At 45.2% G+C, this 21,588-nt stretch overlaps 1 protein-coding gene across 2 annotated transcripts in view; it reads right to left on the reverse strand.

Moving 5' to 3' along the window:
• LOC137518028 (NAC-alpha domain-containing protein 1-like) overlaps nt 1–18,772 on the reverse strand; it is a 64,330-nt gene extending 45,558 nt beyond the window's left edge. For both annotated transcript variants that reach the window (XM_068235203.1, XM_068235202.1), the window contains exon 1: nt 18,344–18,772. In XM_068235203.1, the coding sequence (XP_068091304.1) occupies nt 18,344–18,401 (58 nt within the window). In that variant the 5' untranslated portion in view covers nt 18,402–18,772. The remainder of the gene's footprint in view (nt 1–18,343) is intronic.
• Between the last annotated feature and the right edge of the window lie 2,816 nt (nt 18,773–21,588).

Raw genomic sequence — 21,588 nt, forward strand, 5'->3', positions numbered from 1 at the left:
GCCCTTGCCAGTCACATGTTCTATTGTCAGATCTGCGCACTATAATATTACCGTATGATACTGTTGTGCTGAGCAGGGATGATGTAGTTCTGTGTCTTTGTCATGTGACTCTTCCCCTGAGGTCTCTGTGCACAGCGCTGACAGCAGATCCTCCTCGCACCTGCGCTAGTCCAGACACGATGTGCAGATGCAGGTAATGATCTACCAGGTATAATATCAGTATGATGTGCTTTATGTGAGGAGAGGATACCTTGCGGCCTCATTCACACTTAAAAACGCAAACGCAAGCGTTTTGCATTTTTGTGCGCTGTTTTTTTCCCCCTCCCGGCACACCTCTGCACGCTGCGTTTTTTGAAAAAGCTTCGCCAGAGCAGATTTGAGATTCACTCCCTGGCACAAGTCAGGAAGTGAACTCTTTGACCCGGAAAAGAACCGCGCTGATATGAACCTTCTCATAGAAATTCATTGCACAAGCGTTTTGTGGGCGATTTTAAAAATCGCCTGTGTTTAAATAAAAGCCAAAAACGTCCCTAGTGTGAACGAGCTCTGCATGTCATACTGGTGAAAAAAAAATTATAATTTTACAGAACACCTGAAGTAAGAGGCATATGGAAGCTGCCATATTTATTTCCTTTTAGACAATGCCAATGCCCTGCTTGCTGACCCCCCCCCCCCCCCCCCCCCCTGCCTGGCAGCCCTCTTACTTTGGCTGCAGCCAGGAAATAAATATGGCAGCCTCCATATACCTCTCACTTCAGGTTCCCTTTAGGCTGCTTACACACAGGGACGTTACAGGCGCACGTTAGTGCAGCCTGTAACGCTCCCCCAACGCACAGCAATGTAACACAAGTGGGCTGTTCACACAGCCCACGTTGCATTACATGTAACGCTGCACGTTGTTCGGAAAGTGCAGCATGCTACGGCGTTAGAGCGGCTATAGCCGCGTTAGACTGTTTGCACATGCTCAGTGGGGGGGCGGAGAGGAGGCGGGGAGATGCAGCTACAGTAGCCGCGCACATGGCTACTTAATATTCACTGCACTGGCGGCAGCTGATTGCCCGGCGGGCATCACGTGGTCCCGCCGGCCAATCAGCGCCACTCTGGGAGACCTTATAGGGATAGAACCGCCTAACGCGGCTCACTCTACCGTCCTATCTTGCAGCACCATACGTTGTGTTAGGTGCACATTATGCGACCTTAACGTGGCACCTAATACAACGTCTTGGTGTGCAAGTAGCCTAAAGGATGCCTACCAAGATTATAGGGTGAGCCACAAGTAAAGTCTATTGTTTTCACTCAGCCTGAGCAGTCAGCATTAAAAATGAAGGCAAATAAAATAAATAAGTAAAAATCAGTCACTGTCCAAAAGTACAAAGAAGGCAGCAGAGTCTGTGTGGGTAATTATTACCAATACACTGATGCCTCTACTTGCAGACATTATCCCAAACTAATCAGAGATGTTCCATGTGATGGTAGTAATTCAGGCTACTTGCACACCAAGACGTTGCGTTAGGTGCTACGTTAAGGTCGCATAACGTGCACCTAACACAATGTATGGTGCTGCAAGAGCCGACGGTAGAGTGAGCCGCGTTAGGCGGCTCTATCCCTATAAGGTCTCCCAGAGTGGCGCTGATTGGCCAGCGGGACCACGTGATGCGGAGCGAGACACTCTGCATCACGTGGTCCCGCCGGCCAATCAGCGCCCGCCAGTGCAGTGAATATTAAGTAGCCATGTGCGCGGCTACTGTAGCTGCATCTCCCCGCCTCCTCTCCGCCCCCCACTGAGCATGTGCAAACAGTCTAACGCGGCTATAGCCGCTCTAACGCCGTAGCATGCTGCACTTTCGGGAGAACGTGCAGCGTTACATGTAACGCAACGTGGGCTGTGTGAACAGCCCACTTGTGTTACATTGCTGTGCGTTGGGGGAGCGTTACAGGCGCACTAACGTGCTCCTGTAACGTCCCTGTGTGTAAGCAGCCTCAAGCTAGCATGTAAATTTCATGCAAATTGCATGCAGCATGGAACTGGGGCAAACAAATGCTTCGTACACACTTGCGATAACTATCGTTGCCAAGAACAATAGTTACCAGACGAATGATATTGGAAAGATTGGTATGCAACGATGGGATGCAGCGATCATCATACACATTTTAACGATAGTTCTTGCAGAAAAGAACGATCAGAAGGAAATGTTGCGTACATATTTATATAAAATAAAAAAAAAAAACACTAACATGGAGTTACAATAGATACAAATATATGACTGTTAACTTGAAAACAAAGTTTAATTGAAATGAGCAATGTAACAATCTTTACGGCCGCGCTACAAAGGAAGTACTGAAGCTGGGCAGAATTCAACGTAGGCGCATTGGCCCTCGTAACGATCGTTCTCGTCCGATGTCTGTACACACTATAGTTTTGTAACGATTGTCGGTAGATATGATCCGTCAGGTTGGATATTTCCATATTCACGATGTCGTTCTTGTTAATGATCGTTGGGTAAAGTTCTTTCCCCGATTGTCGGCGGAACGATTGTTAATGAGCTGTTTCAAACGACCATAGTTGCCAGTGTGTACGCAGCAAAAGGCATTGCCTGCCCTCTGGACAATAATAATCCTTAATTCCCTGCAGAGGATAAGGAAGCCTGGGCTCTTTCCATCTACTAATACAAGACAAAGCTTTTCCAGACCAAAAATAACTGTGATGGAGTGAAGATTCTTGGAGGAGGTATTTTTTCTCTGCACAGGGAACTTCCTGTGACCGAGCAATGACAATGCGCACTGGGGGGGGGGGGGGGGGGGGGGGGTAACGCCATAAGAGGCATGGCAGATTGCAGAACAATGGGCTGCATTTAGGATCACAACAAACAAGAACATAACAGCATCTCATTGAAAGATAAAATGCATGAAAGCATACATAATTACACAGATAACTCTCTGAGTTCTCCAGCATCAGCCTGGTAATTATTGTAATCTATCTGGTGAAGATAATAATGGCATGTATGGATAATAGATATTCTCAGTATCTGCGCTTATTCAGTATGTATGGAGGCTGCACAGTAGGGCTTCTCTTGTTCTGTATGCCGGGTGTAATTCTCAGTATCTGCTCTTATTCTGTACGTATGGAGGCTGCACAGTAACACTTCTCTTGTCCTGTATGACCGGTGTAATTCTCAGTATCTGCTCTTATTCTGTATGTATGGAGGCTGCACAGTAGCACTTCTCTTGTCCTGTATGCTGGGTGTAATTCTCAGTATCTGCTCTTATTCTGTATGTATGGAGGCTGCACAGTAGCGCTTCTCTTGTCCTGTATGCTGGGTGTAATTCTCAGTATCTGCTCTTATTCTGTATGTATGGAGGCTGCACAGTAGCACTTCTCTTGTCCTGTATGCTGGGTGTAATTCTCAGTATCTGCTCTTATTCTGTATGTATGGAGGCTGCACAGTAGCACTTCTCTTGTCCTGTATGACAGGTGTAATTCTCAGTATCTGCTCTTATTCTGTATGTATGGAGGCTGCACAGTAGCACTTCTCTTGTCCTGTATGCTGGGTGTAATTCTCAGTATCTGCTCTTATTCTGTATGTATGGAGGCTGCACAGTAGCACTTCTCTTGTCCTGTATGACAGGTGTAATTCTCAGTATCTGATCTTATTCTGTGTGTATGGTGGCTGCACAGTAGCACTTCTCTTGTCCTGTATGCCGGGTGTAATCCTCAGTATCTGCTCTTATTCTGTATGTATGGAGGCTGCACAGTAGCGCTTCTCTTGTCCTGTATGACAGGTGTAATTCTCAGTATCTGCTCTTATTCTGTATTTATGGAGGCTGCACTGTAGCACTTCTCTTGCCCTGTATGCGGGTGTAATTCTCAGTATCTGCTCTTATTCTGGATGTATGGGGGCTGCAAAGTATCACTTCTCTTGTCCTGTATGCTGGGTGTAATTCTCAGTATCTGCTCTTATTCTGTATGTATGGAGGCTGCACAGTAGCGCTTCTCTTGTCCTGTATTACAGGTGTAATTCTCAGTATCTGCTCTTATTCTGTATTTATGGAGGCTGCACTGTAGCACTTCTCTTGCCCTGTATGCGGGTGTAATTCTCAGTATCTGCTCTTATTCTGGATGTATGGGGGCTGCAAAGTATCACTTCTCTTGTCCTGTATGCTGGGTGTAATTCTCAGTATCTGCTCTTATTCTGTATGTATGGAGGCTGCACAGTAGCGCTTCTCTTGTCCTGTATTACAGGTGTAATTCTCAGTATCTGCTCTTATTCTGTATGTATGGAGGCTGCACAGTAGCACTTATCTTGCCCTGTATGCTGGGTGTAATTCTCAGTATCTGCTCTTATTCTGGATGTATGGAGGCTACAAAGTATCACTTCTCTTGTCCTGTATGCCGGGTGTAATTATTCTGTATGTATGGAAATATTTATTGAGTAGAAACAAAACAAATAATACTATAACAGAACAACAAAATTACATTTTGTCAATGCCCTGAAACCTTACAAAGCATATTTAGATCATAACCTCAATTACTGCTATGAACACTTCTATAAGTACAAAATATACATCACTTTCTTAGCAGAAAAAGGTTCCCCATCATTGATCTGAGTCAGAATCATTTTGCTGACTACTTGTTTCCATATCTGACTCTCCAGAATCAGGAGGAAGCCGCTTCTTATTGGGCGGATCGTCCTCTGACTCAGTAGCATACTCTCTGTCTACTCTTTTTAACTCCTGTTCCAACTCCACAGTATCTATAAAAGACTCAGCATCCGACTCCGACAACACCTCATACCTGTTAGGGCTCAAAGCTACCTCTGTATTTCGCAGCACTTTCGTTTTTTTAGCTGGCTTTTGCACTAAGGTGAAGGTCCAGTCACTTTCTGGTTTCCGGGAAGATGTATCCTTTTTATTTCTTTTTCTGTTTCTACTGGGGCCTCCCTCCACAGAGGCCGAGACAGGATTAGATGAAGAGCGGGCAGCTGGCCGCTGTTCCTCCGCCTGCTGGGTTTCGGCTGCCTGTGTAGGGTTAATTCGAGCCACTGGCTCTACTTCCTTTCTTATAAAAATTGTCCCAGACAATAAAGCTTCCTCCTCCAACTGATCTGATGCAGTCACCAAATCCTCATCTGAAATTTCTTGCTCCATATTATGCAGGGCCTCAGGGCAATCTCTGTGAAAATGGCCAAACCTGCCGCATAAATTGCACTTTACTTTGTCGCAGGTAGAGCTGACATGGCCAATTTCACCACACAGATTACACTTCAGGACTGTACAAATGCTCGCCACATGACCCACTCTATTACACTTGTAACACAAACGGGGCTGAGCTGCATAGAAACACACTCCCCTCTCTCTTCCAATGAAGAAAGAGTTTGGTAAATGTTGGGTTACATTATTACACTGCCGCAACTTGACTAAGACCCTCCAACCACCAGTCCACACCCCATCACTGTCTTTATTTTTGGTCAGATCAGAAACCATCTCACAATGTCTTCTGAGCCAGACCACAATATCCTGAGGGGGCACAGACTCGTTTCAGAAAATGATGTTTACACTTACAGTGTCAGGTTTGGAAATAGGAACAAGACTAAAGTTCTTCCAGCCTTCTGCCTCCCGAAACTTGCTATAATTGGACCAGAACCTGTCCAAGTGAGCCATAACCTTGTCTATCAGGCAAGTTAATTACAGCAATTATATCTGATATAACAAAACCCATCTGGTTACACAGCAACTCTCTGATGACAAACCTCCTGTCTGGTAGGTCCTCTTTAGATCCTCTGTTCTTGAACCTAACCACATTTCTCCTCTTAAAAGCCTGACCAGTATAGGTGGGAGCCCCGCGGCTCCAGGCATTCCGAGGAGGAACATGGCCAGATCCAGCACTATTCCCACCTGCTGCTGCTGGTGGTGGCTGGCTCACAAGAGGAGGGAAATCCTCGGGACTACTCTGCACAGATACCTCCATCTCCCCATTCTCAGTGACCTCAGATTCAGCCATACCAGCAGCATTGCTATTTATGTCATTCTCACTATTCACAACCCCTCCACAATTGTCACCAGCATCAGTTATGATATGCTGATCTATGGTATCAGCAGGCATATGCTGGGAATTGCTGTGGACAGTCTCCTCTGCTGTAATTGCCTGCTGGACTGAACTGTCCTCTCTGCTGCCCTCTAAAGGTGGACATGAAGCAGGTGCAACACTCTCATCCTGATGCTGCTCACTGCTGCCCTCTACAGGATGCAATGATTCCTCAGATGCAGAGTCTCCTTTCTGTTGCTGAACTTTCTGCACATTAGATGACATTTTTTGCTCTTGCTTTACAGGATTTGATCCTGAGGAAAGTTCAGTTCCTTTGTCCGCATCAAAGCGGTCCCGGTTCCTGTACACCTCTCCCATAGGTCCCAAATCATCCAGGACATTGTCCATCTCTTGCACTACAGTGGCCAGCTCCAGGCTGAGGGTATGGAGTTTGCTATCATACATAATCTGGTTCTTGGGATTGGCGACTTTCAGTTTATAGACAGCATCTATTTTCGCCTGTAAGTTAAGTTTACTTTTCCTCAGAGCTTCCAGCTTTTTCACCAGTGCGGGGATCTTGTCTGCAAGCTGCAACTCAGGTGCTCGCCTCACTCCTTTCTGCTTGTCTGCAGGGCGCTTAAACTCATCCTTGCTAGCAGCAGGACTGGTGGGCTCTTTGCTGCCACTACTTCGCTTAGTCTGCCTGGCCGGGCCAGATTGGGGCCGATTGCCGGCTGCCGGCTGCTGATTGTCTGGTACAGACTTCCCTTGACTGAGGGAAACATTACGAGTCATTCGCGTGCCCGCACCACTCCGCTGTGTGCGCCGGGGACTGGGCTTCAGTTTCTCACTATGTTGTGTACTTCCATCAGACATCCCACTCAGCTGCTTCTGCTGATCACTCTTCACATCCCCCACACTGGACTTTACATTACAAACAATTCCATCAAGACTTACATTCTCTGCTGCTCCATCCTCAGCACTCCTTCCTCCAACATTACCGCCATCCATGGCTTTCCCTCCGCACAGCTCTGTGTTCACTGCTGGAAGTCCATGGGATCTCCTTCCACCATTACACCGAGAAGCCTGGGACTCTCCTCCACACACTCCTCCATTTTTAGGCTTAGAAGCCTGCAAATTTCCTCCATGCTTAGGCCCAGAAGCCTGGGACTCTCCTGGGGAGTGTCCCCGCCCAGGGCAGCCAGGCCCCGGGCTTGTTCCAGACATTAGCAGAGCTCAGCACAGCACTGCCTGCAGCTGCTCTCACAGGAGCCACACCCAAACTGAGGCTGCACAGTAGGACTTCTCTTGTCCTGTATGCCGGGTGTAATTCTCAGTATCTGCTCTTATTCTGTATGTATGGAGGCTGCACAGTAGCACTTCTCTTGTCCTGTATGCTGGGTGTAATTCTCAGTATCTGCTCTTATTCTGTATGTACGTAGGCTGCAAAGTAGCACTTCTCTTGTCCTGTATGCCGGGTGTAATCCTCAGTATCTGCTCTTATTCTGTATGTATGGAGGCTGCACAGTAGCACTTCTCTTGTCCTGTATGCCGGGTGTAATTCTCAGTATCTGCTCTTATTCTGTATGTACGTAGGCTGCACAGTAGCACTTCTCTTGTCCTGTATGCTGGGTGTAATTCTCAGTATCTGCTCTTATTCAGTATGTATGGAGGCTGCACAGTAGCACTTCTCTTGTCCTGTATGCTGGGTGTAATTCTCAGTATCTGCTCTTATTCAGTATGTATGGAGGCTGCACAGTAGCACTTCTCTTGTCCTGTATGCTGGGTGTAATTCTCAGTATCTGCCCTTATTCTGTATGTACGTAGGCTGCACAGTAGCACTTCTCTTGTCCTGTATGCCGGGTGTAATCCTCAGTATCTGCTCTTATTCAGTATGTATGGAGGCTGCACAGTAGCACTTCTCTTGTCCTGTATGCTGGGTGTAACTCTCAGTATCTACTCTTATTCTGTATGTATGAGGGCTGCACAGTAACACTTCTTTTGTCCTGTATGCCGGGTGTAATTCTCAGTATCTGCTCTTATTCTGTATGTATGGAGGCTGCACAGTAGCACTTCTCTTGTCCTGTATGCCGGGTGTAATTCTCAGTATCTGCTCTTATTCTGTATGTACGTAGGCTGCACAGTAGCACTTCTCTTGTCCTGTATGCTGGGTGTAATTCTCAGTATCTGCTCTTATTCAGTATGTATGGAGGCTGCACAGTAACACTTCTTTTGTCCTGTATGCCGGGTGTAATTCTCAGTATCTGCTCTTATTCTGTATGTATGGAGGCTGCACAGTAGCACTTCTCTTGTCCTGTATGTGGTATGTAATTCTCAGTATCTCTCTTATTCAGTATGTGTGGACGCTGCACAGTAGCACTTCTCTTGTCCTGTATGTGGTATGTAATTCTCAGTATCTGCTCTTATTCTGTATACATGGATGCTATGTAAACACTACACAGCAGCACTTCCTTTTTGAGAACCAATGTTGCGCTGAATTTACAAAAGAAACGAAATCACTGTCCCCAGACAGCCATAGGAAATATTTCTCAGCAATAAAGCAGCAGAGCAAATTAAAACCAACGTTTCAGTAAGTCACGACTAGACTAGTATCAGTACCCGGGAATGCCACGACATGAAGCACTTTCCACTGCAAAGTCCTGCCCGGAAACATCGCTGTCAGGTTTGTCCTTGTACCAGTAACTATAGCTACGCCTGAGCACAATATATATGTATGTATATCTGTCACCCAGCGTCACAATGTTCCTCTATAGCATTGCTCATAAACACAGTGCTGTCACCCAGTCCTACCGCAGGAGACAATAATATCCATTCACAGCGCATGAGCCCATCTCTGTCCATTCCTGGCCACAGCAAAGAATGAACAGCGTATTTATTTAACTTTTACATTTATCCATTATGGCTAATAGAATTTAAAACAAAAAAAATCTTCTATCTTTAAAGGACCACTATTGCGAAAAAAGTAGACAGGTAAAATCTGACAGAACCGACAGGTTTTGGGCCAGTCCATCTCCTCACGGGGGATTCTCAGGGTTTTCTCTTTTTCCTGAACAGCACTACAGCAGTTGAACTGCTAAAGTAGTAAGATACCAGCCAGCCTCCCTACTCACTTGCACACTGTTTTTTGTCAGTTAGGCTTAGCAAAAAAGTGGTAAATTGACCAATCAAAATTGAATGTGTGTACCCTGCTTAATGTAATTTCGCCTTTAACCACCCTGGCGTTCTGATTAAATCGCCAGGGTGGCTGCGGGAGGGTTTTTTTTAAATAAAAAAAAAACTATTTCATGCAGCCAACTGAAAGTTGGCTGCATGAAAGCCCACTAGAGGGCGCTCCGGAGGCGATCTTCCGATCGCCTCCGGCGCCCAGAATAAACAAGGAAGGCCGCAATGAGCGGCCTTCCTTGTTTTGCTTATATCGTCGCCATAGCGACGAGCGGAGTGACGTCATCGACGTCAGCCGACGTCCTGACGTCAGCCGCCTCCGATCCAGCCCTTAGCGCTGGCCGGAACTTTTTGTTCCGGCTACGCTGGGCTCAGGCGGCTGGGGGGACCCTCTTTCGCCGCTGCTCGCGGCGAATCGCCGCAGAGTGGCGGCGATCAGGCAGCACACGCGGCTGGCAAAGTGCCGGCTGCGTGTGCTGCTTTTTATTTCATTAAAATCGGCCCAGCAGGGCCTGAGCGGCAGCCGCTGGCGGTGTTGGACGAGCTGAGCTCGTCCAGACCGCTCAGCTGGTTAAATAAGAGTTTGCTTCCTTCAGCTCACTATGGGCAGAATTATAATAAGAATGTTTTTACAGTCGCTCAGGTGCTTGAGCTTCAAAAACTAAAACTCCAACTGAAATTGCATTGTGATAGTTTATACTTTTGGTGACGGTATCAGCCACTTTGCCCGATCCAACTGGCGGATCAACTCAGATGCGTTCGAGATTGCAAACTAACAGAGTGGCCGTGGAGGATGGGGAGTTGGGTACTGGGCAGCAGTGTACAGGGGGCTGGAGGAAGCCCCGGGTGAGTATCAATTCTTATTGTTACTTTGTCTCAGGTTCTCTTTAAATACACATTCTGTAGAAGAAGGTTTCATGTCCGTTAGGCAGTTTCATCTCCTGGAGCACCATGGCTGCCATGTGACAAAAGACTAAAAACATGTTACAAGGGGTAGGAAGGAACAACAGCGTGAAGTGCGAAGGGGTGAGTGTTTGTGTGTTCTGTATGTGTGTATACAGCGTATGTGTACAGTGTGTGTGTGTACACTGCGTGTTTACAGTCAATGACTAAACAGTGTGTGGGCATATAAATTAGTATTTTGTAGGCTTGTATGCAGTGTGAGGGTAGAAAGAGAATTTAACTCCCCCCCCCCCCCCCCTTCTCTAAAGCACAGTTCCCTAACATATAAAACAGCCCATGAAGATAGGAAGGCCCATATCCAATTAAAGGGGAACTTCAGCCTAAACAGACATACTGTCATTAAACTCTGTAACAAAATGTTGAGCCTTATTTCTTCTATCCTATAAGTTCCTATACCTGTTCTAATGTGCTCTGGCTTACTGCAGCCTTTTCTAGTTGCACTGTCTCTGTAATAAATCTTCTCTTCTCTCCTCTGTCGGCTCTGTCGGGCTCAGTCTGGAATGTGTGGAATGTGCAGCACTGCTTGTCATTGGCAGAAGCTATACACACCCTCTCCAACCTCTGCATGAGTCACACACTGAGCTGTTCTCACTCTGTTTAGAAGCCATGTTTTTTGTTTGTAAACACTGCCTAAAACTGGCAATTACAAGTCAGGATTGCAGCAGGGAGTGTCAGAAACAGCACAGAGGGGCCCAGGAGAACATAAGGAATAGAATGGTATGCTTTTTAGTCTAAGAATTTTAGAGTACAGATTCTCTTTAAGTTACATTAGATATGTTAATTAAAATAGATAGGTAATATAATCTCTTATCCACCCTGTTTTAAAAGAACAGGCAAATGTTTGTGATTTCATGTGGGCATAGCCGGCCTTTGATATGAGCGACCAGTGCGGTCGCTCAGGGCGCCGGCTTCCAAGGGGGCGCCTATAGCTGGTTGCCTATACTAAGGGCACCTACACCTGATTTCCTATACTGAGGGCACCTATAGCTGGCTACCTTTACTGAGGGCTCCAACACCTGGCTACTTATACTGGAGGCACCTACGCCTGGCTACCTATGGGGGGATCGAGACCTTCAACTGACTTCGTATACTGGGGGCACCTATGCTTGGCAACCTATATTGAGGGCACCTAAACATGTGATCCTATACGGGGGTCACCTATACCTGGCTACCTACCTATATTGAGTCTGAGGGTGTTTGGAAGGGGGGAGGGATAGCCGCACAGCGGCTATAACGTGTGGTGCAAATTGTCAGTGCTGTGCTATCATTCTAAATGGGGGGGGAGGCGGCTAACTGTCCCACTGATTGTTTTTATTAATATTCCTGAAAGGTTCTAGCCTTCATTTTTAAGTGTACTCAGGATAATGCACTCCTTCCATCCATTCGTGGTTATTAATAGTATTTTTTCTATTATACATATGTGATGTGTCACGGAGATCTGAGCATTTGGCGTGATGTGTCACAACGTCAAAAAGGTTGGAAACCACTGTCCTAGGAGATATCTCAGGTGAAAAGGGGAATTGCATATGGGCCTGTGTGTGTGTATACGTGCGTGCGTGTGTATCTGCACATGGGAAGAGGATGAGGGGGGGGGGGCACAAAAATCAGTTTTCGCTCAGGGCGCTGTGAAACCTAAGGCCGGCCCTGCATGTGGGCAGCCATCTTTTTGGTTGAAAGGAGGTGACAAGGAGCAGGAGACACAGTTCCAACTGCGTCCTCCTGATCACCCCTCCCAGCTGCACGCGCTAGGCTTCAATTCTAAAACTCAAAATAAAAAAAAAGAAACAGCAGAACGAGAACAACAACATCAGAAATGCCATCATGCTTTGCACAGCATCAGGGGAAAAAATGCCCGGGCAGTTTTCTTTTGTGCAGCTAAAAATGAGGCTTGGGTAAGAAAAACAAAGTTCTGATGCTGTGAAACTGTTAAACACCAAGAGCTTGATTCATTAAACCGTGCTAACTCGAAGCACGGGCGCGCTAGCGCAGTCGCGAATTTCTGGAAATTTATGATTGCGCACAGAAATTTGTGATTGTGCGCGAAAACACGCAAAAACGCTAGCGTGGCCGTGCTATGAGTTAGCATGGTTTAGTGAATCAAGCCCTAAGCCTTTTCAGTGCTGCTGAGTAGATTTTTAGTCTGGAGGTTCACTTTAACTTTCTCTACAGAGTTTTCTCCTAGGGACACACCTTGCCATAAAATACAATTTACACCACCAGCAAGGAAGACAATACTCAAAATAATTCTGATAGTACATTTTCACCAACTTTTATGTACTTTTTCAGTTGTAAAATGCTTAAAGGGGAACTGAAGTAAGAGGTATACGGAGGCTGCCATATTTATTTCCTTTTAATCAATTCCAGTTCCCTGGCAGCCCTGCTGGTCTATCTCTCTGCAGTAGTATCTGAATAACACCAGAAACAAGCATGCAGCTAGTCTTGTCAGATCTGACTTTGAAGTCCAAAACACCTGATCTGCTGCATGCTTGTTCAGGGGCTACGGCTAATCGTATTAGAGGCAGAGGATCAGCAGGGCTGCCAGGCAACTGGTATTGCTTAAAAGGAAATAAACATGGCAGCCTCCATATACCTCTCTCTTCAGTTACCCTTTAAAAGGTATTTTAAAAAGTACTGTATATTCCTGCGTATAAGACTACTTTTTAACCCTTGAAAATCTTCTGAAAAGTTGGGGGTCGTCTTATACGCCAGGTGTCATTGATGCCGGGTGATACGCCCCATCCTGTTACTGCCTGTCAGATCTCCCTGCTGAGGGAGCGCAATCTATTCTTCCATACCGCTCTGACACACAGGTAGACAAGGAGAGCTGACCAGTTTACTTAAGGAGAGTTGACCAATGCAACAAGTCAATTGACTATATACGGTTATATACTGGGTAACACATACAGTACAGCACCAGTATCTGTTCATACATAGCCCCAGTACATGATTTTTTTATTTTTATTTTAATTTGGTGTGCGTTGGAAGAGGGGTAGTCTTATATTGCGAGTATATCCCAAACTCTATATTTTAACTGGAAAAGTTGGGGGGTCGTCTTATACGCCCAGTTGTCTTATACGCCGGAATATACGGTATATGAAAATTATTTCCTAGGTGATAACTCAGGAGAAAAAGTTAATTGGGGCCAAAGTGGTCAAACTTTAGAATGACAGTATACTAACTTTAAATTGGATTTAGACTGAACTTTGTATTTGGGTATATAGACCTTTATTCAATTCACCTTTTCTCCTGAGTTATCTCCTAGGAGATAGTTTTCATATTCTTTATTTAATTATCTTTAAAATAACTTTGAAGCGTGTTACAACTGAAAAATGTACCCAAAAGTTGGAGAAAAATAATTATTTTGAGTATTACTTTCTTGCTGGTGGTTTGAAAGGGATTTTATGACAAAGTGAGAAAATAATCACCCAGGAGAAATCTCAGGAGATGAAGTGAATACAATTGACTTTCATTTACTTTTTCTCCTAACTTTTCTCCTAGGATATATTTTTACACCTTATTAATAAAATGCGTTTTACGTCATCATCAAGCACGTACATTTTGACGGTACTTTTTCACCTACTGTTTGGTTCTTTTTCAATTGCAGTGTGTTGAAAAGCAATTTTAAACAGAAGAAGAAAAATAATATCTTAAAAGGGAACTGAAGTAAGAGGTATATGGAGGCTGCCATGTTTATTTCCTTTTAAGCAATACCAGTTGCCTGGCAGCCCTGCTGGTCTATTTCTCTGCAGTAGTATCTGAATAACCCCAGAAACAAGTATGCAGCAAGTCTGGTCAGATCTGACTTTAAAGAGACTCTGTAACAACAAAAACCTCCCCTGGGGGGTACTCACCTCGGGTGGGGGAAGCCTCCGGATCCTAATGAGGCTTCCCACGCCGTCCTCTGTCCCACGGGGGTCTCGCCGCAGCCCTCCGAACAGCCGGCGACTGTGCCGACTGTCAGTTCAATATTTACCTTTGCTGGCTCCAGCGGGGGCGCTGTGGCGACTTTCGGCACGGAAATAGACGGGAATACCAGATCTCCGTCGGGTCCGCTCTACTGCGCAGGCGCCGGAAACTTGCGCCTGCGCAGTAGAGCAGACCCGACGGCGATCGGGTTTTTCCGCCTACTTCAGCGCCGAGAGGCATCAGAGCGCCTGCGCAGGAGCCAGGAAGGTAAATATTACGTCACCGCTGTACGGAGGGCTACAGCGAGACCCCCGAGGGACGCAGGACGGCGTGGGAAGCCTCATTAGGATCCTGAGGCTTCCCCCACCCGAGGTGAGTACCCCCCAGGGGCCGTTTTGTCGTTACAGTTCCTCTTTAAAGTCTGAAACACCTGATCTGCTGCATGCTTGTTCAGGGGCTATGGCTAATAGTATTAGAGGCAGAGGATCAGCAGGGCTGCCAGGAAACTGGTATTGCTTAAAAGGAAATAAACATGGCAGTCTCCGTATACCTTTTACTTCAGTTCCCCTTTCAAGAGACTCTGTAACAAAATGTTCAGCCTTATTTCTTCTATCCTATAAGTTCCTATACCTGTTCTTATGTGGTCTGGATTACTGCAGCCTTTTCTAGTTGCACAGTGGCTGTATTATCTCTGTTATATGATCTAATCTTCTTTCCTCTGTCGGCTCTGTCGGGCTCAGGCACTCAGGCTGGAATGTGCTGCTCTGCTTGTGATTGGATAGAAGTTATACACACCCTCTCCAGGCCCCCTGCAGGCTCTGTATGAGTCACAGACTGAGCTCCTCTCAGCCTATCACACTCTGGTTAGAAGCCATGTCTTTTGTTTGTAAACACTGCTTAAAACTGGCAATTACAAGCCAGGATTGCATCAGGGAGTGGCAGAAACAGCACAGAGGGGCCCAGGAGAACATAATGAATAGAATGGTATGCTTTTTATTGTAAGAATTTTAGAGTACAGATTCTCTTTAAGAGAAAAAAGTGAAACGGCCAAAAACCCTAAATTACCCCTTGATCAATCATGAAATTATAATGCATTACTGAATGTGCCTCCTGGCTGCCTACATATTTGACAGCACAGTGTTTCGGTGGATAGCAAGCTCTGGTTCTTTAAGTCAGGAGAAAGGCATGATATGACTATTCTGTGTCTTGTCTTTTTGTAGCTGGTTTTCCCAGCCATGACACTATTTGCATGAAGTTTGTAGGTTCTCTCTGTGTTTGGGTTTCCTCCAAGTTTTCTGTTTTACTCCCATATCTCACAAACATACAGATTGGCAGGGACATAACTTCAAATCATGGCTCCCACACCTCAGATTTGACGTGGCCCCCTCAATGTTCAGACCCCTCACCCAATGATGACCCCCCCATGACCTGGAACCCATCTGCCGGTGGTCATATGGTCATATCATGTGTGACCACAACAATGCCTGTTATGGAGGAAAAGCCCTCTTATCAGAGAAAAGGTATATTGAAGCCCCATGCAGCCCTGGGCCCTCCTGTACAGACTTCACCCAGAAGTTATACCTCTGCCTAGAATTTAACCTCTCTATGGGCAAATACTCAAATATAAAAGGACACCTGAAGTGATAGAGATATGGAGGCTGCCATATTTTATACCATTTGAACAATACTAGTTGCCTGGCAGTCCTGCTGATATTTCATGCATCAGAAGTGTCTGAATCACACACCTGCAACAAGCATGTGGCCAGGGGCGTAACAATAGACTCTGCAAGGGATGCAGCCGCAGGGGGGCCCAGAAACCAAAGGGGGGCCCTCATCCTGAGAGACTGACCACTAAGGGAAAGGAGAGAATAAAACTTTCTGCTCTCTGCACAATTGTTCTAATGACTGCATCTACCCAGCCACTGATATGGAATCATACATTTTATAGATTTGTAGATTTGTTTTGGTGGGAGGGGGCCCCATCGAAAGTTTTGCAGGGGGGCCCAGTGATTTATAAACAAACAAACAAAACAAACACAGAACACTTATATCGCGCTTTTCTCCTGGCGGACTCAAAGCGCCAGAGCTGCAGCCACTAGGACGCGCTCTATAGGCAGTAGCAGTGTTAGGAAGACTGGCCCAAGGTCTCCTACTGAATAGGTGCTGGCTTACTGAACAGGCAGAGCCGAGATTCGAACCCTGGTCTCCTGTGTCAGAGGCAGAGCCCTTAGCCATTACTCCATTACGCCCCTGCATGTGGCTATTCCAGTCAGCCTTAAAGAGAAACTCCGACCAAGAATTGAACTTTATCCCAATCAGTAGCTGATACCCCCTTTTACATGGGAAATCTATTCCTTTTCACAAACAGACCATCAGGGGGCGCTGTATGACTGATATTGTGGTGAAACCCCTCCCACAAGAAACTCTGAGGACCGTGGTACTCCTGGCAGTTTCCTGTCTGTGAACCTTGATGCATTGTGGGAAATAGCTTTTTACAGCTGTTTCCAACTGCCAAAAAAGCTGACATCACCTGCCAGCAGTAAAAATGTCACCATGTAATAAATGTCAGAATGTAAATCAGAGATTTAAAATATTTTACAATGGGCAAACACTGACTAAATCATTTATACATAATTATTGTAAAAATGAAGCACTTTTTTTATTACATTATTTTCACTGGAGTTCCTCTTGAAGTTAGAAACCTCTGATCTGCATGCTGGTTCAGGGTCTATAAGTATTAGGGGCAGAGGGGCAGCAGGACAGCCTGGCAACTGGTATTGCTTAAAAGGAAATAAATATAGCAGCCTCCACATCCCTCTCACTTCAGTCGTCCATTAAGTTTACCATCGCTGTGCGCATATATCCTGGTGTGTAAAGAAGACACAGGGGAGCCAAGGAGGTCTGTTTAAACCTTTTCAGTGCAATGTGCATAGAATGAAAGGAAATAAACATGGCAGGTTCCATAACCCTCTCAATTCAGGTGTACTTTATAGATGAAAAAGTGTACTCGGAAATTGAGACCGTGGGTTATGTTCCGTGTCTTCCTAGGTGCAGCTGAGGGTGACCACCTCCTGCAGCCAATTCACAGGACTTGTGTAAGAGTTTGGAATTGGGTCACATGGATATTTGGAAATTGGGTCACAGAGGCCTTGGGGAAAAATTTCTGAGCGGAGAGCAAATTTCTACAACCCGACAAGGCCAGGCCTGTGTCTTCCCATCCACGGGCTCAGATAGCGACTTTGTACAAACGCCCCCGGGGCCCGGCCTGTCACCGGCAAGTTCTGCCAGAGGCTTTCTACGTAAGGAGAACACAAATAGACTTTCTCGTCTTTCATTTCGGGTGTTTTAATCTGCAAAACGTACACCTTTAAGGCCGAAACTACAAATCATGGGACCACCAGCAAAACTTAGATGGGGGCCCCTCAATGTTTACATCCTTTCCCTTGCCTACCCCAGGTGACCCTCACGGCCTTGGAGCCCATCTCACAAGGGTCATAAAACAAGTGTAGACACCATAACATTCACACCCATAACAAGTGTAGCCACAAAAACACCTGATCTAAGGGATGGGCGGTGGACCCCTTTATAGGAGGAAGTGAAATAGCAGTTGGGGACCCCTTACAGCTCTGGCTCCCCTGCAGTTGCAGGGTCTGCTCCCCCTGTAGCTACGCACACCTTACATCTAACTTATGACACCCCCCATGTGTTTGAGATGGCCTTCAATAGAGGTCAGGGAGTCATGGTGGATGGGCCTGACTGGAGAAGGGTTCCTGAACAGGGGGACTTGTGCAGGAATCTTGTAGGACATACAGGCCCCTCTTTGGGTTTGTACCAGAGTCCGGGGGGCATTTTGCTCTGCTTCTGCTGCAGTACAAGTCACAACACAACAGAAGGTAAAGGCGGAATTGTGGAGGTGACACGCTTCAGACAATCTACGGGATTACATTCTCCGTTTTGTCACCTTGCCAGGGATTAACCCTCTCCCCTACCAGCCACTGAGGGACTTCACCCCTGTAAGTGACCCTAAGCCCGAGGCCTGGCATTCGGGATGGCAGTGTTTTTGGCCAGGCAGTAGGTGACTGTCACATCCCAGGTGTGCAGCAGCCTGCGCCACGCTCTGATCTGCTGATCCCACCACCTGGGTCATCGTCCTCCACTGATCGGATCACTCCTAATCCCCACTGATCCCATGCCCTTCCCAAACACAGCAGTCTTCCCTGCTGTGCCATGCTGCCAGGCGGCTGGCCCCCCTCCCCTCTCCCTCCTCACCTGCTCCAGCCTGCAGCACATCCTCCTCCGATTCCTCTTTCCTGGAATCCAGCGGCATGGTTGGCGATTCCTCCTGGCAGCCCCGGCCTGCCTGCTCTCTGGGATGAAGAGGGGGGATAATTCGGCGGATCTGGCTGTGGAGCTTTAGTGCTGTGGATTTGGCTGCATCCCTCCTGCTAGAAGGAGACTAGGGTTGCTTCCAGCCAGGAGGAGGCTGCGCACTGGCTGCTGGGTATTAGTGCAGCTCCACCGACTGATAAGGAGCAGCAGCCTAGCGCGATGCTCTGTCATTGTGCATGATGTCAGCACAAGGATGCTGCTGCTGCTGCTGCTGATGGGGATGTTTTCTTCCCTCGCATGCAGAAGGGGCAGGGTGTGTGCGAACCACTGCAGAGGAGGAAGAGGAGGCAGGACTGATGGGATCCCCCTATCTCCTCTGTTCTCAGGTCCTTTCTCAATCCAGCTCCCCGCCCCCCCTCTCCATTGTTTAATTGCATCAGCCTCAGCTTACAAGCAAAATCCAGTCTCACTATTTAGACACTTAACCCTTCGCAGGACACACGAGCCAGAGGCCAAAACCACTCAATGGGCAAGAAAGCAAAATAGTGAGAAAAGTAATAATAATAATAGGCATTTTTTTAGAATAAAAATTACCATCACTAAACACAGTTATGCGATTAATAATAAAACAGATGCAGATAATAAAAAATAATAAAGATTCAATATAAAAAAATGGCATTAGAAGATAACAATAGTAGAAAGTGGTGATAAGCATGTTTATTATAACATTCTTATTTTTATTATTATTGTTATTATTATTATGAATGATAAGCATGTTTATTATTACATAATAATAATAATAATAATAATAATAATAATAATAATAATAATAATAATAATAATAATAATAATAATAATAATAATAATAATATTGTTATTATACATTTTATTCAGAATAAAAATAATTACTGCTAATAATAATAATAATTGCTAAAAAATCATTCTTATTGGTCATATTTTAATTATTCATCATGAAAATAACTAATACTAATTATAATAGTAATAATATTTATCATTTATCATCGTAGAAATAATCAGTAATAATAATCATATTTATCATTATAAAAATAATGACTGCCATTAACACGATTATTATTTATAATCAAATAATCAATAATAATTACCGGTACATTTACAATATGTAGCTTAAAAAATAAAACTAATATTTATGGTCATAGAAATAATCATGGTTGTTATTATTGATCATAAAAAATAACCAATTATAATATTTATGATCTTAAAAATGACCACTATTGTTAATATTATTATTCATAGTGAAAAAAAATTACGATTATTTTAAGAAATCGCAAGTAACAATCATATTATTAATAATCATTATAATACAATGAAACACTATTGTTAATATGAGGGGTTGTTCCTCTTATGAACCAGAGCAATTTTCACCTGTGAGCGCTCCTCTCTTTCATTTGCCAATAACTTTAACACTACTTATCACAATGAAATGATCTATATCTTATTTTTTTCGCCACCAATTAGGCTTTCTTTGGGTGGTATATTTTGCTAAGAATTATTTTATTCTAAATGCATCTTAACGGGAATAATAAGAAAAAATGAAAACAATTATTATTTCTCAGGTTTTGAAGTTTTAAAATAATACATGCTATCATCATTAAACTCACATATTTTATTTGCCCGTTAGTCCCAGTTATTACACTGTTTAAATTGTGTCCCTATCACAATGTATGGCGTCAATATTTTATTTGGAAATAAAGGTACATTTTTTCAGTTTTGCGCCCATCACTATTTACAAGCCCATATTTTTAACCTCTAGCCGACCGCGTCACACTGATGGGCGTGGCCGCAGCGGCAGCCCCAGGACCGCCTAACGCAGGTTGGTGTAAAGTCCTGGGGCTCTGTTTTGCAGGAGATCTCCTGCTTGGTGGCCTTCAGTCTCTGAGCGGCGGTTGCCGTAATCGCCGTCTAATTACATGTACAGCGCTGCGATCTGCAGCAGCGCTGTACTAGGGACAGCCGTGTGATATGGCTGTCCCCTCCTGAGCCTAAGCCTATGACAGCTGATCACGGGGACAGCAAATAAACAAACAAACAAACATTGGGTGGCGATCAGACCCCACCAACAGAGAGAAAAGGGGGGGGGAATCACTTGGGTGCTGTGTGGAGTGACCCTTCAGCTTGGCCTTAAAGCAGCAGTGGCCAATTTAATGCAAAATGGCCTGGTCTTTAGGGGGGTTTAACTCTGAGGTCCTCAAGAGGTTAAAAAAATGTTTTTTGATGCAAAATTTAGTGGGTAACTAAGGGAGAGTAGGAATTAATTTTAATAATAAGTGTAGGGTTTTTATTGAAAAAAATGTATGTAGGTGTAATTTTTCTATTTGGCGCTCCCATTCATTGATCCGGCTAATGGGCAGCGGGGAGTACGCGTGCAGGAGAGTGCGCAGCGGCGGGAGCGGCAAGATACGTATATCTACGCCTATGGAGCTAAGATGGAGTCTGCTGGGGCGTAGATATACTGTACTTAAAACATTAACAGGTTACTAATTATAGTTAGCATAATAAAACAATGAGTATTGTTAATATGATTACTGTATATATTCGAGTATAAGTCTAGTAATTTAGGTCTGACACAATAAATCAAAGTATGGGGTCGACTTATACATGAGTCATGGGCAACACTAAGCACACTGAATAATGTGTGTACAATTAGTGACATTCCCATTTGTAGCACAGGTCTGAAAGTCTTGGCATCAACAATTAACAAGGAAAGAAGCCGGGGGAAAATACTGGGCTGCAGGAAGGGCAGGAATAATTGCTGCACTTGGGGGCCTGGAGGAGTTATTGGCTGCACTTTAGGGACAGGAGGGGTTTAATGGCTGCAATACTGTATACAGTGCAATCATTAACCCCTTCTGGGCCCCAAGTGCAGCTGTGAAATCTTCCTAATCCCCAAGTGCAGCCATTAACTTTGCTGGGTAGACTTATACTTGAGTCAATAAAACATTCCAGCTTAAAGAGAACCCGAGGTGGTTTCTAAGAATGATATCCGCACACAGAGGCTGGATCTGCTTATATTGCCTAGACCCTGTTGCTATCTTAAGCCCCCCTAAGTTCCCCCTGCGCTCTGCTATGCACCCATTAATCACAGCCGCACTGTCGACACGCAGCATGTTGCAGCGGGCTGTGTTTATCTATGTAGTGTCACTCTC

This window comes from Hyperolius riggenbachi, chromosome 5, assembly GCF_040937935.1.
Source record: "Hyperolius riggenbachi isolate aHypRig1 chromosome 5, aHypRig1.pri, whole genome shotgun sequence".
NCBI lineage: Eukaryota > Metazoa > Chordata > Amphibia > Anura > Hyperoliidae > Hyperolius > Hyperolius riggenbachi.